The sequence below is a fragment of the Rhinatrema bivittatum genome, chromosome 4, assembly GCF_901001135.1.
Source record: "Rhinatrema bivittatum chromosome 4, aRhiBiv1.1, whole genome shotgun sequence".
Taxonomy (NCBI): Eukaryota; Metazoa; Chordata; class Amphibia; order Gymnophiona; family Rhinatrematidae; genus Rhinatrema; species Rhinatrema bivittatum.
In genome coordinates, this window is record NC_042618.1 from 180,666,725 (window position 1) to 180,683,768 (window position 17,044).

Genomic DNA, 17,044 nt, shown 5'->3' on the forward strand with positions numbered 1-17,044 from the left:
AAATGATAAGGGGTATGGAACAGCTGCCCTATGAGGAAAGGCTAAAGAAGTTAGGGCTGTTCAATTTGGAGAAGAGACGACTGAGGAGGGATATGATAGAAGTCTACAAAATCATGAAAGGACTTGAACAAGTTAATGTAAATCTGTTATTTACTCTCTCAGATAATAGAAGGTCCAGGGGGCACTCCATGAAGTTAGCAAGCAGCTCATTTAAAACAAATCGAAGAAAATACTTTTTCACTCAGTGCATAGTTAAACTCTGGAATTCATTGCCAGAGGATGTGGTTACAGCAGTTAGTTTAACGGGGTTTGAAAAAGGTTTGGATAAGTTCTTAGAGGAAAAATCCATAAACTGCTATTACGGTAATTAATAAGCAATAGTAGCTTGTGATTTATCTAATGTTTGGGTACTTGTCAGGTACTTGTGACTTGGATTGGCCACTATTGAAAACAGGATACTAAGCTTGTTGGACCCTTGGTCTGACGCAGTATGGCATATCTTATGTTCTTATGACCTAATATCTACACTAATATCTTCCCAGGTCACAGGAAGTATCTCCAATTTGTGGTGGGAACAGAGTACTGCCAGTACAGAGTGTCACATTTCAGGCTCGCATCTGCCCCACAGGTCTTCACAAAATGCCAGGCCATGGTGGTGGTTCTCCTCCACAGACTGGGAGTACATGTCTTCCCATATCTGAACGATTGCCTGGTCAAGAGCACATCTCAGGCAGGGGCTGTCAGGTCGATGCGTTTGACCTTTTGGGTGTTGGAGTCACTAGGATTCGTTCTCAACTACCCAAAGTCCCATCTCAATCCGTCATCTGAATTGGACTTTTTAGGAGCTCTGCTAGCCAGGGCTCAGGCCAAGGCCTTTCTGACCTTCCATGTGGAGACCATTGCAGCAGAAATTCAACAGAGCCAGCAAGTGTCAGCCTGTCACATGTTGAGGTTGTGTGGTCATATGACCACAACCGTCCACGTTACTCCCTTGGCATGTTTACACATGCGCAGAGCCCAATGGACCCTGAAGTCACAGTGGCACCATGCCACTCAGAGCCCCCAGGGTTGCATCCAAGACACTCCATCTCTCTGGGACTTACTGTCTTGGTGGCATGTACTTTCCAATCTCGAACAGGGGATCTCATTTCAGTGTCTTACCACGGATGCATCTACCATGGGGTAGGGGGAGCTCATGTAGATGGGTTTGGTACCCAGGGTCTTTGGTCCATTCAAGAACGTTACTGTCAAATCAACTTCCTGGAGCTTCGGGTGATCGGGTACACGCTATGGGCTTTCAGAGAACAGTTGTCCTGATGCAGATCGACAGTCAGGTAGCCATGTGGTATGTGAACAAGGAGGGAGGTACGGGATTGTACCTCCTAGTTCAGGAAGCGGTCCAGATCTGGCTGTGGGCCCTGTCCCATGGGATGGTGCTCAGGGCCAGGACGGAGAACATGGTAACGGACAGGCTGAGTTGAGCCTTCAGAACCCATGAATGGTCCCTGGACCAGGGGTAGCAAATCGGATATTCTGCGTCTGGGGGAGCCTGGACATAGATTTGTTAGTGTTTCCCCCTACAACAGGAAGGTGCCTTGATTCTGCTTCCTGTAAGGTCAGTCGGCAAACCAGCCTCGGACGCCTTTGCCTGACATTGGGGAAAGGATCTTCTGTATGCGTATCCTCAGATTTCCATAGTGGCAAAGACTTCACGAGGCCCTTCCCCTCATTGGCCAAGACAGGTCTGGTTTCCATTCCTGTGGGAGTTTGCCATCCAGAAACCGATCAGTCTGGGGTCTTCCCCAGAAGTCATCACGCAAGATCAGGGCAGCCTGCAGCATCCTAACCTCTAGGCCCTATCGCTCACAGCCTGAATGTTGAGAAGTTGATTCTGCAGCTGCTTGATCTTACAGAAGATGTGTCTCAGGTCCTGGTGGCTTCTAGAAAGCCTTCCACTAGAAAGTCCTAAGGACTGAAGTGGAGGAGGTTTTCCATGTGGTGTGAGCAGAAAGCCTTAGATCTGTTCTCCTGCCCCACATAAAAATAGCTTGATTAACTTCTACACCTATTGGAGCCTGGCTTAAAAACCAACTCTGTTAGAGTTCTTCTGAGTGCAGTTAGCATATACTACCATGGTGTACATGGTACGCCCATCTCTGTACATCCTATGGCTGTATGTTTCATGTGGGGCCTGCTTCAACTGAAGCCTCCCCTAACGCCTCCCACTGTGTCTTAGAACCTCAACATGGTGTAAGCTCAGCTGATGAAAGCTCTTTTTGAGCTGCTGTGTACCTGTGACCTGAAGTACCTTACCTGGAAGGTCATATTTTTGGTGGCGGTCACTTCAGCCTGCTCCATGCCCTAGTAACCTATCTACCTTATACTAAATTTTATCACGACAGGGTGGTCTTGTGTACGCATCCTAAGTTCCTGCCTAAAGTGGTAACAGATTTCCATCTTAACCAGTCGGTCGTCCTGCCAATATTCTTTCCCAGGCCCTGCAAGTGAGCCTTAGCCTTCTATCTGGAGCAGACAGAAGTCCATAGAAGCCCAACGTTTTCTTTCTTTTGATAAGAATAGGTTGGGCGTTGCCATTGCCAAACAGACAATATCCAATTGGCTAGCAGATTGCATCTCTTTCTGTTTTGCCTAGGTGGGACTGCATCTTGGGAGTCATGTTAAGGCTCATTCTGTCAGAGCTATGGCAATGTCAGTGGCCTACTTGCGAGCAGTTCTTGTGGAGGAGATCTGCAAGGCTGCAACATGGAGTTCTCTCCAGACATTCACATCACATTACTGTCTGGATAGTGATGGCTGACACGACAGTCGGTTCGGTCAGTCTGTCCTTCACTATCCTGTTTGAGGTGTAGAACCCAACTTTGCCAACCTAGGGCCCATTGTTTAGGTTCAGGCTGTCTCCCCCTCTGTTACCTGTGTTGTGCCTGTTGGCACCTGGTTAGGTGTCTGGTCCCCTTTTGTATGGGGGGGCAGCCTGTAGCTAGGTGTCTGAGGACTACCATCCTACTTGTCCTTGAAGAAAGCAGAGTTGCTTACCTGTAACAAGTGTTCTCAGAGTCCTCACAAAACTCACCCACCACCCCGAAGAGTTGGGTTTCTCCTATTTTTTATTTTAATCGTAAATTCTGTTACTTGACTGAAGAGGGACCCTCTTCAGTCAAGTAATATGGACGCGTGGTATAGGGCATGCTCAGTGTGCCTAGTCAAAGTTCTAGAAACTTTGACATAAATTTTCCACATCAGGGCTCCATCTGATAATGTCACCATGTGTGAGGACTAAAATCCTGCTGTCCTTGGAGGTATCTGTTACAGGTAAGGAACTCTGCTTTATTGCGCCAGCATTGTGAGATTGGCTTTTTAAAAGGCATTTCCTTGAGGTCAGATTGTGGGTTATGTGTGTTTGTTTAGTGGGGATATGTTCCCAGTATTGCCTCTACATATATGGCATAAGGATGGGGATTTTTATTGATTGTTGCTGTACCTGCTCTGGGAGAATTAGTTGTATGTTATGAGTTCATTTAATTTTAAGGTTGGTTTTATGATGCATAATACTATTTATGATATAATTGTATTTCCTCATCTTCCTATCAAATCAGTCCAAATGAGTAGGATTTGTACTCCTTACCAGCAGATAGAGGTAAAGGGCAAGTTCTTTGTACTGACATCTCTCTCTATATAGCCTGGTAAGCAGGGAAAGTGTCAGTAGGAGTTGTGTGGTCCAACAGGAAAGTGGAGGAGGTCATTGCTCCTAGGCAACAGGTTGATTTTTCCCATTTGGCAGTCCAGGATGAGTAGGGGGCAACTTCATTGAGTGATAGTCAAGTCTGGTTGATCTTCCTTTCCCCTGGGCAATCAGATATTGATTTGCCTCTATTTCCCCTTTGAGCAAATGAGCACTGCATCTTTAGAAAAAAAAAAAAGTGCACAGTAGTGCTGCAGAACCAGTGGCAGGAATGCAGAGGGCCAGCAAGACCTACAGCTTTAGACACTGACTCTGTTTATAGTGAGGTCCATGAACATCGCCACCACTGCAGCAGATATGGAGAGGGGCCGCAGTTGTGGAGCCAAACCCCTTCCAAGCATCGCAGACTTGTTCTGCTGCAGTTGTGACTGTGCCAAAGGGAGAGCCGCATCAGAAATTGAGGCAGGAGGGGCGGTCCTTTTAGAGCAGTGTGTCCTCTCATCGACCACGTTTCCTGCTTTACTGGAGCTAGGGATTTCAGCTGGGGGATGCTCAAGGAGTTCCTCTGCAGCCTCTGAGCAGAGTAATGAGGACTGAGAGAGGCAGGAGCCACAAATCCCACAAGGAATGAAAAGCCAGGAATTTTCCTCAGAGTTTGTGCTAATAATGCACATGGCTTACCGCTAGATGAAAGGAAAGAGCTGGCAAGAAGGTGGTAATAGCAGGGAGACCAAAGGGTTCCTGGGGGAATGAGACCGGCTAGGAAAGGCAAAAACTGCATCCGGAGCTGGAGCTAACTCCTAAGGATGAGGAGCTATCGGTTTTTGGCTGGGGAAGAACCTCCAGAGGGGATTCACAGGAGGACGGTAAACTTGAATTGACTGCTCAGTCAGAAGATTCAGCACTCAGGTTATTTAGGAGAAAGGAGCTAGGGGGGACCTCATCTCTAAAGTGATTCATTTCCTAAGACAGAGAAGACCAGCCAAAGGAGGAGGGGCCCAAAGGGAACCCTATCCTGGTAGGTATTGAAAGACCAGCCAAGGCCTTCCTGATCCACTCTGCCATAGGGGAGATGATTGGAGCCGAGTGGGACTCCCCTGACTTGAAGCTTAGAAGTAGGAGGGGGATGGAAAAGACGTACCCATTGCAGCAGCAGCAGAAAGAGTATCTGTTCTTCTTGCCAAAAGTAGATACAGTGGTGGCACCTATGTCAAGACTGACCTCGATCCCAGTAGAGGTCAGTCTTGACCTCGATCCCAGTAGAGGTCAGTCTTGACCTCTACTGGGATCCCTGGGAATGACCTGGGGGATCATTCCTCCTGGGAATGATCCCCCAGGTCATTCCCAGGAGGGAAATGCAGCTGGGGGAAGGATAAACCGAAATAATGCTCAGTCCTTTGAATCTTTGATTTGAGATTGTTGTTTAGGAAAAAAAACATTTTTCTTTTGTTTTTGTGCTATTAAGATCCAGAATAAACCTGTGCATCAGCTTGGCCAAGAGACTGATGCCTTCTCTACTGTACAAGGCTGTATGGAGGGGGGGTGGGGGGAGATCAGGACAAAGAAATGCCTTCATCTGCTGGTGGGGGGAATCCCACTTGCCTGTACTAGTCTGGTAGGATTCAAGGTAAGAAAATTAGCACCTAATTTCACCATTTTTATGTTTTGTGATGCTCTGATTTTTTTTTAATTACTGTGTATTTGGTTATGCTATATTTTAATGTTCTGTAATGATTTTGAGTAATTAGTGATGTGATTTTTTTTTTGTTTGGATTGTATATGTTCTCTACTTTGGGTGAGTATTTTTGGAGGGCAGAATACAAGAAAGCTAAATAGTCAGATTTCAGGGCATCCACTAGATGCTTATAACTACTTCTCTTTTTTTTTTTTTTTTTTAAACAAATAGAAGTCTGTATGTATGATTCCTGCCCACGAGAGTCTGCTTGCTGCTGTCACTTTCAATTCTACAGGATCAAAGCTAGCCAGTGCATCTGAGAAGGTGAGCTGAGTGTCATCTGAAAAAAGGGGCCCTGAGCAGCTTCTCTTGCACTGCTCTCAGAATGGCTTTCATGTGCACACCTAATCCTCTGATCTCACATTGCCTTCAGGAGTCTTTCTGCAAGTGGAAGACATCTCTGATTTTGCAGGAGGCTATTGGAATTCCTGTAGGAAATTGCCCCAGGATGCTAGAAGACCTCATTCCCTCATTGATCTCCTGGTAGTGAGCTGGTACAGAGATTTTATAAAGTATATTTTAAAAAATCATGTGGGTAACATGATAGTCTGGTAGCAGTGCTGATGGTCAGAGCTGAGGGTGCCATGGAAGCTACATTCACAGTCTGATAGTGCAGGAAGTTCCAGCTGTTATAACAGTGACACCTAGTGGCTAGACTCAGGATGCTGCATATTGGGTTCTGCAAGGAGCTGCAGTCTGTGGCCCCTGACAATGAATTGTTGCTGTGGTAGCTAGAATAGATAGGAGTGAGATGGGAACAAAATCTCCACACCCTCTTAGGTAGTTGCAGTCATGCTAGTTTTAATTTTGCTGGAAACCGCTGTGCCCCAAAATCCCAAACATTACACTTTCTGGTTACTATGACCCCCCCCCCCCCCCCCCAAACTTTGTACTTTTAAAAGTTATGACCAGCTTGAGGTTAGATATGTATATAAGTCATTTCCATAAAAAATAATTCAGTTGCCAATATGTCCTTACTTCATAATGTTATATGCTGTGAAACAAGGCTGATGTATATGATGCTGTAAACAATGTAATGTATTCAGTAATGACCTTGAGTTCTGTATAATATTTCCAGATTTTGATTTTTCTCACAGGGCACTGTAATCCGTGTGTTTTCCATACCTGAGGGACAGAAGCTGTACGAATTCAGGAGAGGCATGAAGAGGTGAGTTCACATTTAGTTTAACTGGAAGTCTGGTTCTCTGAGAACAAGCAGGTAGCAGTTCCCACGAGGGGGTGATAGCATCAGTGGTGCCCTGCGATAGTTCTCTTCTTTAAAAAGCTTCATGTGCGTGATGACAGATTCTCTGATTTCAGGATCTACCACATGACACATGCTACAGAAAACTATGTCCACATGCCACCTATGGCTAGAAGAGCGTGACTTTATCCTGTCTATATTGTGACTACAAAGAAAGCTTTGAAACATGGCATATCTATAGTAAATCCAGGCATTTTCTAATGAAGTTGTTAACTCCACCTAGTCTGACTAGGTGATGGCAGATGTTGGACAGCTGACTTGTACCAATATCTCTGATCACTTGTGGTAGGCTGCGGGTTTAGACAAATACTCTATAAAACTTTGCCTTCTCAAATGCAGCCTCCCTTCGATGTATAAACCACTTTATGCCAAACCTGTTTCTTTTCACAGTCGTGTTCTGATTTGGTTGTAGTTTGGATGATTTTTACCAGAAATAACCTTGAGCAGAAGTTACCATTAATAGCAACTTTGCTTTCGTGTTCTAGGTATGTGAATATTAGCTCACTGGTCTTCAGTATGGATTCGCAGTTCCTTTGTGCCTCCAGTAACACAGAAACTGTGCACATCTTTAAACTGGAACAGCTTGCTGATAGGTATGTATTATCCTGATACAGAAGACAATTTCTTAATTGGGTTGATTACTCCAGAAACAAAACAATATTGATGATGTAGTCCTACTTCCTTAATATGTGGGAAAATTAGATACCATGTAGCAATGTAATTTGCTCAGAGTTACACAGTCAGTGGCAGAGCTAGAAATCCTGATTCTAAGTGTCCAGTTTTGCCCAAGAAATTCCCCGAAGCACAGATGCAGGAATCCCACTGTCCAGTTCCAAAATTACTGAGAATTAGCCCAGAATAAATAAGGCATACCCACTTTTTACAGTAGCCATGTAAATCAGTCTTAATTACGGAACTGTTTCTTACTGTGAGACCTAAAAAATAATGCAGATTTTTTTTTTTATGATCCTTAATAGCCTGGCCACTTTCTGGAGAGGAATTTTTTAATCACTGAGCATATTAATGTTAAAATCAAACTGCCTAATTTGTTCCTAACAATCAGGTTTAATTTACACACCTAGTTTATTATTTTAAATTGTTACCGTACTATGATGGCACATGAGTAATTTGTAATCTATACCACCCATATTTCTCTTTATCGTGCCCTTCTGTAAACCGTTGTGATGGTATTTAACTTAACGACGGTATAGAAAATTTTTTAAATAAATAAGTATGGAACTTTATTTACTTTTGGTTTCATACCAGTGACTCTACCTCTCTTGCTTCCCTATTAGGATTTGCCAGTTCTGATACATATGCATTAAAGTTTGGCTACTGATGGCAGATTTACTGCATGTGCACAAATATAGAGGTAGATTTTAAAAGCCTCCCATGCACAAAATGGGCACATAAGCACATACATTGGCCATGCGGATGCTACGCAATTTTTTAAATAGCTGGCAAGGGTGCACATATATCAATGTACGTGTGCCCAGAAAAAGTAGGTGGAAAAGGGGCAGGGCATGGGCATTCCAGAGGCGGGGGCCAGCACTGACGCGCGTAACCCCTAATTTTCCTCAGCCAGTATGCGCATGTTACGTGTGCCACTTTGCTCCAGCTCCTCGGTAGGCTTAACAGTTGGGGCAGGGAGAGGGCGATAGAGAGAGAGAGACTCTTTATAAGGCTCAGTCTGATACTCTATATGTGGACCATTGTAAGGGGGCACTTTGATTCGGGGTGAGTTTTCGGGAGGTGGGTTGGGGTTAGGGGGTGGTGTTACAGACACATTCAGAGGTATCCATTGTAAAATTGATATCATAAAAGAATTTTAGACCTTATAAGTGATGAAAGGAGTTGATTTTGTATACTGCAGCTAGCAGGGACTGCTAGCTGCAGTATATATCTTATAAGATCTAAAATTCTTTTATGATGTCAATTTTACAATGGATACCTCTGAATGTGTCTGTAACACCACCCCCTAACCCCAACCCACCTCCCGAAAACTCACCCCAAATCAAAGTGCCCCCTTACACTGGTCCACATATAGAGTATCAGCCTTATTAAAAAGTGTCTCTCTCTCTCCAAGCGCGCGTGATATAGTTTATAAAATAGCGCATATGTTTGTGTGCTGCGAGATACGCGTGTTTATGGGTGCACATGCAGCCCTTTTAAAATCTACCCGATAGTTGCTAGGGCATACCATGCCTCTGGAGATAAACACTCAGGGTTGGAAGTTTCTTTTGTAGGATGCTTTTATTCCCTGAACAGTGCACTGATTGCTCTTGAAATTGGCCTTGCATTTATTTCACTGGGCAGCAAGGATATTCTGCTGTTCTTGGCAGACTAATGGGATTTAATATACTTGGCAAATGGCCTTGAAGTACTTTTTATTTTCCATCGATAAGCAGGCTGAATTAGCCATGCTATTTGGGTGATGTCATCATGACGGCGCTCTGGCGGACATCCACTTCTCCAAGCTAAAGTTTTTGAACTGCTGCACCTGTGTGGTGCTTCTCACACGAAGTGTGAGCCCGGTCTCTTCAGCTAGTTTTTTTCTGTGCTCAGGCACGGACGTCTCTCGATCTCTCCGCATTGCTTCAAATTCTTATCTCTCTCTATTTTTCTTTTTTCAATCGCATTAGCGATTTCCTAAACCCCACTTTTCAGTGCTACAATGCCTAATAAAAAAAAAAAAACGGGATTTAAGTACTGTCAGTGCGAACACACAATGTCTGTCACTGACAATCATAATTGCTGCTACATTTGCCTAGGTCCAGCCCATGACCAAGCAAAATGTAGGGGCTACACCCCCATGTCTTCTAGGGCAAGGAGACAGAGAGCGGCGAAGATCACTAGCCTCCAGGAGCGGGAAGGTGCTTCGTCATTAGGCAGTTATACACCCTCTCCGAGGCACTCTGTTCACTCCTCCCCAGGACCCAAGGCGCTGTTGCATGAGGTGGCCAGGAGAGCTTCATAGGAAGAACCTAGGAGTAAGAAACACCCGATTCCTCCAGGGGTAGAGGTCACCTCAGCACCTAAAAAACTTAAATCGGCTTCGATTTCGAAAGTTCCTGAAAAAGAGGCATCAAAAGTATGTTTGGAGCATAGACGCCAGACTAAAGAACATGATGTGTCAGAAAAGAAGCGCGCTGATATGTGCGACATACCAACGCAGGCATCAGTGCGTCCTTAGACATCGAAGCAGCTCTCAACACCTACGCCAAGACCAGCCAAGTTCTGTGCATCAATGCAGACTAGTCGTTCTAAGTCCGTCGCAGTCTCCAAAAAGCACTCTACCAACCACAAAAAAGATAATGCTCAACTGACAGTCTAATCACACAAATCTCCGATCCTCTTGACTGATCCCTTCCAGGAGATTCTTTCTCAGCCTCCCTGGATATCGCTGCCTCCTATACTGATTAGTTCTAGATCAGCGTCATCACCTGAGGCCCAATCCTTATGTTCTGGCTTGTCATCCCGTTCACACCTACAACTCTTTATTCTTCAGGAGGCTCCTTTACCAAAAGCTAGACTTCCTGACCAAGAATGGGGATCTTGGAAGCTGCAACCGTCTACCGAAATTTTAGCTGCGGAACTTTACCCTCAGGGAAGATGCTCTCATTCTCCTCAGGGAGAACGACACCATAGGAAATCTGATCCACAGGCCATTCGATCTCAACAAGTCATAGACCAGTTCTCCTCTGTCATTAAGAATCTATTCTCAATGTTGCATCCACAAATTTCTCCTCTGCACCTTTCCAGTCCAAGTGGAGATGCAAATCCACCATCTAATCTTTCTTCTCCTGGGGAGCAACCATCTCCAGCTCCAGAGGATCATCCTCATATGGTCCAACACTCCATTAGTCAGTGACCATGGTTCTCCATGGGATTACTCTCCATGAGATCAGTCCCTGGACAGCTCAATGGGAATTCCCTCTGGTCCCCCAGTGGAGCCTCCAGATCATTCCTCTTCTTCAGAGGATCTCACCTACTCAAAATTTGTGGAAAAACTGGGCAGTCTACTGGGAGTGGAGGTCCATAAGGTCCCTGACCCTCAAGAAGAAGTGTTCAGGTTACTAAAGATTCTAGATGTACCAGCCAAACCATCAGCTCTTGCATCATATAAGTTACTGGTCTCAGTCCTGTCCAAGATGTGGGAGACCCCTCAGTCAATTCTTCTGATCCTCAGGAAGTTATATTTAAAGTTTAGATTACAAAAGTCTGCCACAAACATTGTTGTTCAATTTCCTTACCAATCAATTGTTGTGGAGTCTGCGATGAAATGGGCGAAGAAGTCTAGATTGCATGCTTCTAGTCCTTCATTGAAAGAGCATAAAATCCTAGATGACTATGCCAAGAAAATTTTTCAGAGTGCTATGTAACGTCAACAATTCAACAGCACCAATTTTATATGGTGCAGTATCTCTACGAGACCTTTCAACTGCTGAAGCCATTTTTACACTCTGAATCAGGCCAACCGGTTACACCTCAGCCATTATTTGACCTGCAGTAAGGTCTATGCCACCTCCTCAGAGCAGTATATGAATCCTTTGCAACTTCCTCCCGAACATCAGCTACTGCTATAGTGGCTTGTCGAACAGCCTGGTTCCACTCTAGCTCGATCAGAGAAGATGTACACGAGAAGCTAGCTAATCTTCCATGCTTTCCAGACCACTTGTTCGGTGAGAAGCTTAAGTATAATGGTGGCCCAATTAAAAGAACAGAACAAAGCTGTTCAGTCTCTTTCAGCAGTTTCTGACTCTCACTCTTCAAGACACTACTGTCAGCAGTACAGAAAACCATACTATAACCAGTGGAAACTGTACAAATATTTTCTGCCTTACAGACCACAGCAGGTTCAACCATTCCAGCAGCCACGAACCCATACTCAACCAGCTCCATCTAGAAGCCATCTAAGGGATAGAAAACAACAAAAGCTGTCCCAGCCCTCACTTCAAAAAACTCCATTTTTATAAAGAACATCGAGCCACAACCTCATCTTCCAGTGGGTGTCGGGATATCATCCTTTGCCATGCAATGGAGTCACATCACCTTGGACCAATGGGTCCATTAGATTGTCTGCAAGGGTTATCACCTGAATTTTCTATCTCATCCTCCTCTTCCATGACTTATAACCTGTTTAAAAGATTTTTCTCAGTCACCTCTTCTGGAACAGGAGATACATGCCCTTCTACATCAAAAGGCCATCCAAGTGGTGCCCAAGCACCAGATAAATATGGGTTACTACTCCCAATACTTACTCATTCCCAAACACTCAGGGGGTCTCCGCCCAATTCTGGATCTATGCTTCCTAAATAAATATCTTTGGAAAGAGAAATTCAAGATGATTTCCCTCAAACTCCCTTTCATTCAGGAGAATGATTGGATGTGCTCGTTAGACCTCAAGGATGCTTGCACCCACATTCCAATACACTCCTGTTGGCAATTCCTGTGCTTTCAAGTGAATTCCAGACAATACTAATACAAAGTTCTACCCTTTGGTTTATCCTCTGCTCCCAGAGTCTTTACCAAGTGACTGGCTGTGGCTCACCTAAAGTGTCAGGGGATCCACCTATTTCTTTATCTGGACGATTGGTTGATATTTTCCCCTGACCAAACGTGTCTGTGTCACCATCTAGAATCTATGACCTCCTGCCTGGAGTCCCTGGGATTCCTCATCAACTACGAGAAATCAGTACTCAAACAGACTCAGATTTTGTAATTTATAGAAGCTAGAATAGACTCTCTCCAATCTCAAGCCTTCCTTCCCCAAGAAAGGATTGATCATCTTCATCACTTCTGCATGGACTTGCTTTTCAATTCAAGGATCACAGCCCGTCAAGTACTAGTTTTGCTAGGGCACATGGCAGCAGCTATCCATGTAGTATCTCAGTCTTCATATGCGCCATCTACAATGGGGACTAAAAGTACAATGGACCCAATATCTTCAAGCAATGTCCACTCAGATAACTATATCAAACGCCATGAAGAAGGACATTTATTGGTGATTAAATCCGGAAGCCCTAACCATCGGATCACCTGTTCGAGATCCCAGCCACTCTCATATTAACCACACTCTTCCACTCAGGGTTGGGGAGCACATCTTCTCCATTACAAGACACAGGGTCAGTGATCGAAGACAAACTTCCTTACCAAATAAATTTTTTGGAACTCAGGGCCATGAGATATATGCCTTAATGACCTTTACACATCTACAAGTTCATACTGTCATGATTTATACGGATAATCAAGTTACCATGTTTTATGTAAACAAGCAGGGAGGGTCAGGTTCCTGGGTTCTTTGCACAGAGGCAGTATGGATCTGGGAATGGGCACTCAACAATTCAATAACCTTGACAGCCACATTCTTACCAGGAATAGCAAACACCTTAGTTGGCCATCTCAGCAGACTGTTTCATCCCCACGAATGGCTCTCAACCCATCAGTAGCAGACCAAATCTTTCTACACTGGGTTCGGCCTTGGATAGATCTTTTTGCCACAGAACGAAACAGGAAGGTTCCTCAGTTTTGTTTTGTATGCCCAAGCCGTCTCAGAAGGACACAAGATGCCTTCCTAATGTCGTAGTCAACAGGTCTTCTTTATGCGTTCCCCCCAATTCCTCTCATCTCAAGAACAGATCAGAAAATGATACAAGACAAAGCTTGTATGATACTCATAGCACTTGCGTGGCCGAGACAATCCTGGTTTGCTTATCTGGTGCAGTACTCAGAGACCGATCCCTTAGATCTGTCAAAACCCAGATCTCCTGACTCAGGGGGAGGTTTCTGCACCCTCTTCACTCCTCCCTCCACCTGATGGCCTGGATGGTGAATGTGAGACTTTACAAACCTTAACACTTTCAGCAGATATCCAGAGAATTATCATAGCAGCAAGGAAACCATCAAATCAGATGCAATTATTCCTTTAAATGGCGAAGATATGCTGACTGGTGTCAGTCAAAACATTAGCCCTTTCTCCTCCGCACCCACAGAAATCCTTTCCTACTTACTATATCTAACGCGGATCAGCAACATCATCAATTAGAGTTCATCTAAATGCTATTGCTGCTTATCACGAAAGGATCAAAGACTTAGTAGCTTCTCATCCATTAGTTTCACATTTTATGAAAGGACTTTTTAATCTTCATCCTCCAATCCGCAATCCTCTAGTGCCCTGGGATTTGAATGTGGTCTTATCAGCTCTGAGAGCTCCTTTCGAACCACTTCAGTCTGTGCATTTGAAGTATCTCACTTGGAAAGTGGTTTTTCTCATAGCAATCACCTCTGCCTGAAGTCAGTGAGCTGCAGGCATTAATTCACTTTTCTCCCTACTTGCAATTTCACCACGATAAAGTCATACTCAGGACTCATCCCAAGTTTCTGCCTAAAGTAGTTTAAGCTTTTCACATTAATCAAGACATTTTATTACCCATCTTCTTTCCCAAATCTCACAGTCTCTGCTCCATACTTTGGACTGTAAAAGAGCTTTGGCTTACTATAAAGAAAGAACTCAACCTCACCATTGAGCCTCACACCTGTTCGTCTCATTCACCCGTAATTCACTAGGCGTAGCAGTTTCAGAGAGACTCTTCAACTGGATCACGAATTACATTCAATTCTGTCACTCCTCAGCACAACTACCCTTATCCACTTCAGTCACTTGCTCATCAGTTGTGGGACACAGCATCCTCTGTGGCACATCTCCGTAATGTTTCTGTAGAGGTCATCTGTAAAGCGGCTGCTTGGTCATCAGTACACACCTTTACCGCACATTACTGCCTTGACCAATTATCAGCTTCAGACAGTGGTCAAAGAAGAGCAGTTTTACCAAGTGTACTTGGCCGACGAGACATGTCCACGGAGAAGTAGGAAAAAAAAAAAAAAAAGACTCTATCATGTTGTGTAAACGCTTAATGGTTCACCAGCCAACCTCATTATACAAAGTTTTTCTTTTTTGCTTTGGACTCCCAAATAGCATGGCTAATTCAGCCTGCTTATAGACTAAAAAGAAGCAAGTTTGCCTACCGTAAATGGTGTTTTCCATAGAGAGGGAATGCATGGCTAATTCATCCTACTTTCTCCTCCCTGGACATGTCTCCTGTCCCAGATTTACCATCTTTCTGCTGTCTTCTAGCTTTCTCACTAACTGAAGAGACCAGGCTCGTGCTTCACACGGGAAGCACCGCGCAGGCGCGGCCGTTCAAAAAATTTTGCTTGAGAACGTGGATGTCCGCCAGAGCGCCGTCATGATGACGTCATCCGAATAGCATGGCTAATTCATCCTGCTATCTATGGAAAATACCATTTATGGTAAGCAAACTTGCTTCTTTTTAGCACTTGCAGCATTGCTATTACTGCCTTGATACTCTTGGTTACTGAGGCATAGGAAAGTTAAGGTGACACTGACCATGGGCTCACAAACATAGCCAGGATTTACATTCCTGGTAGCTTACTTCATTTATCTGATGCTGCAGAATCCTAGATCTGAGTCAACAAACCCTCCTATAAAATAGCCCTTTGGTTGTTGTACTGTAGTGTTTGCTTCCAGTTTATGGCTTTAGTTCCCAGAGCAGTTACCACACGATTATCAATATACCACTAGGTGGCACTGGAAGAGAGGGAGATGGTCATTTTGTTAGAACTTCAGGATAACCAGTAGTTTTGCAACCATGGCTTTCTTGTATGAATTAAGAAGTTGGCATTGCTCTGGTTCCCACAGCACATGCTGCTTACTGCTCATTGCGTCTACATTTGTGCTAACAGGACGGATGAACCACCCACCTGGTCAGGCTATATGGGGAAGATGTTCATGGCTGCCACTAACTACCTCCCTACTCAAGTGTCTGACATGATGAATCAGGATCGGGCTTTTGCCACTGTGCGGCTGAACATCTCTGGTCAGAGGAATGTCTGCACCCTTTCTACGTATGTCTTTATTGCCTTAAAGAATCCTTGTTCTAGCCTGTCCCTAAAAAATACATGAGGTAATGTTTCAATGAATTAATTGATGAAAGGCTCCGAGATGAATAGTCTTGTTTTCATATATTACACAAGCAGCTGTCAGTTTCCTGCATCTTTTGAATGCAGTCTTACTGGAAAGAGCTCTTATCAAAACTGGGTTCTTAAATCATGCACTTGTTGTAAATAAGTGCCCGGATACCTTTATGATCACATGTGTGCAAAGAGGAAATTCTGAGTGTATGCAGTAAGGGGGTAACTATTCTTTCTCAAATTATTAATTTATTTTGCAATAGAAGTGGTACCGCCTTCCATGGTAATGAGTTTGAGTGCATGAATATCACATAGGTGCTGGTCATTTAGTCAGTTTATCTGTGAGTGCTGCCCCAAGCGGATTCCTAGTCCTCTGTTTAAGTGATGTTTCAACGAGATGGCGTAGGTTGCTATGTGGAGTTGAGATGCATGTTCTGTGCAGTGGGACTGCATGATATTATGACTATACAGAGTCAGGAATATATTTTTTCTGCACAATGTATGGGAAATTGATGCACAGGCTCTCTGCATCAAGCTTTTTGCTTTTCCCCCTGGCCTACCTGTTTGATTTTTACAAACTGAGGGAAATTTTACCTGTGCTTTTTCCCCTTTATTTGAATAAGCCCAGTTTAACTGGATGGAGCTGGCCCTGTTTCTCAGCTGTGATGGGGCACAAGCAACTAAAATTTGAATCTCCTGTATGATGGGGCCAACAGGGTTTGGACATGATGCAGAGGTGATACATTTGAGCCCAGGGATGGAGGGAAGACAGCTGCTGCCACTACTGTGGCAATCCCTACAGTCAAAGAAGTGGTACTGAGGGTTAATCCTGGACACTTCCCTCCCATTCCTTCTGACCAATAATAGCTAGTGTGTTGTGGACATGCTCTCTGAGGTAGGGGTGTGAATACAGGAGATAAAAATTATAAAAGCTAAATGTGTAACAGAATTGAGAAGCAGTTGATAAATAAGTTCCCACACTATTAAAATAATTTGGGGACTCGAGCTGACATCAAATTACAATAGTAAATCTATAAAAAGAGACAGGACTTACTGAAATTTTAATCACTTGCTGCTGCTCTGTCCATGCTTTCAGGATACAGAAGTTGCCACGACTATTGGTTGCATCATCAGATGGCCATCTTTACATCTATAACTTGGATCCTCAGGACGGAGGAGAGTGTGTCTTAATCAAGAGGCACAGGTAAGTGCAATGAGAGTGGTTTAAAATGTTAAGAAAAATATCTTCAGAACTATAGGGTACTCAGTCTGATTTTTAAAGAACTCTACCTGTGAGGATTATGGCACTGTAAGGTCAACAGGAAAAGGGCAAAACCTTGTGATATATCAGATA

General features: G+C 44.1%; 1 protein-coding gene across 1 annotated transcript in view; it reads left to right on the forward strand.

Annotated features, from left to right (window-relative positions):
- WIPI1 (WD repeat domain, phosphoinositide interacting 1) overlaps positions 1-17,044 on the forward strand; it is a 113,825-nt gene that overhangs the window by 55,457 nt on the left and 41,324 nt on the right. The window contains 5 exon segments of the mRNA XM_029599299.1: positions 5,607-5,699; positions 6,533-6,603; positions 7,185-7,292; positions 15,463-15,624; positions 16,787-16,894. Of these exon segments, the coding sequence (XP_029455159.1) occupies positions 5,607-5,699; positions 6,533-6,603; positions 7,185-7,292; positions 15,463-15,624; positions 16,787-16,894 (542 nt within the window).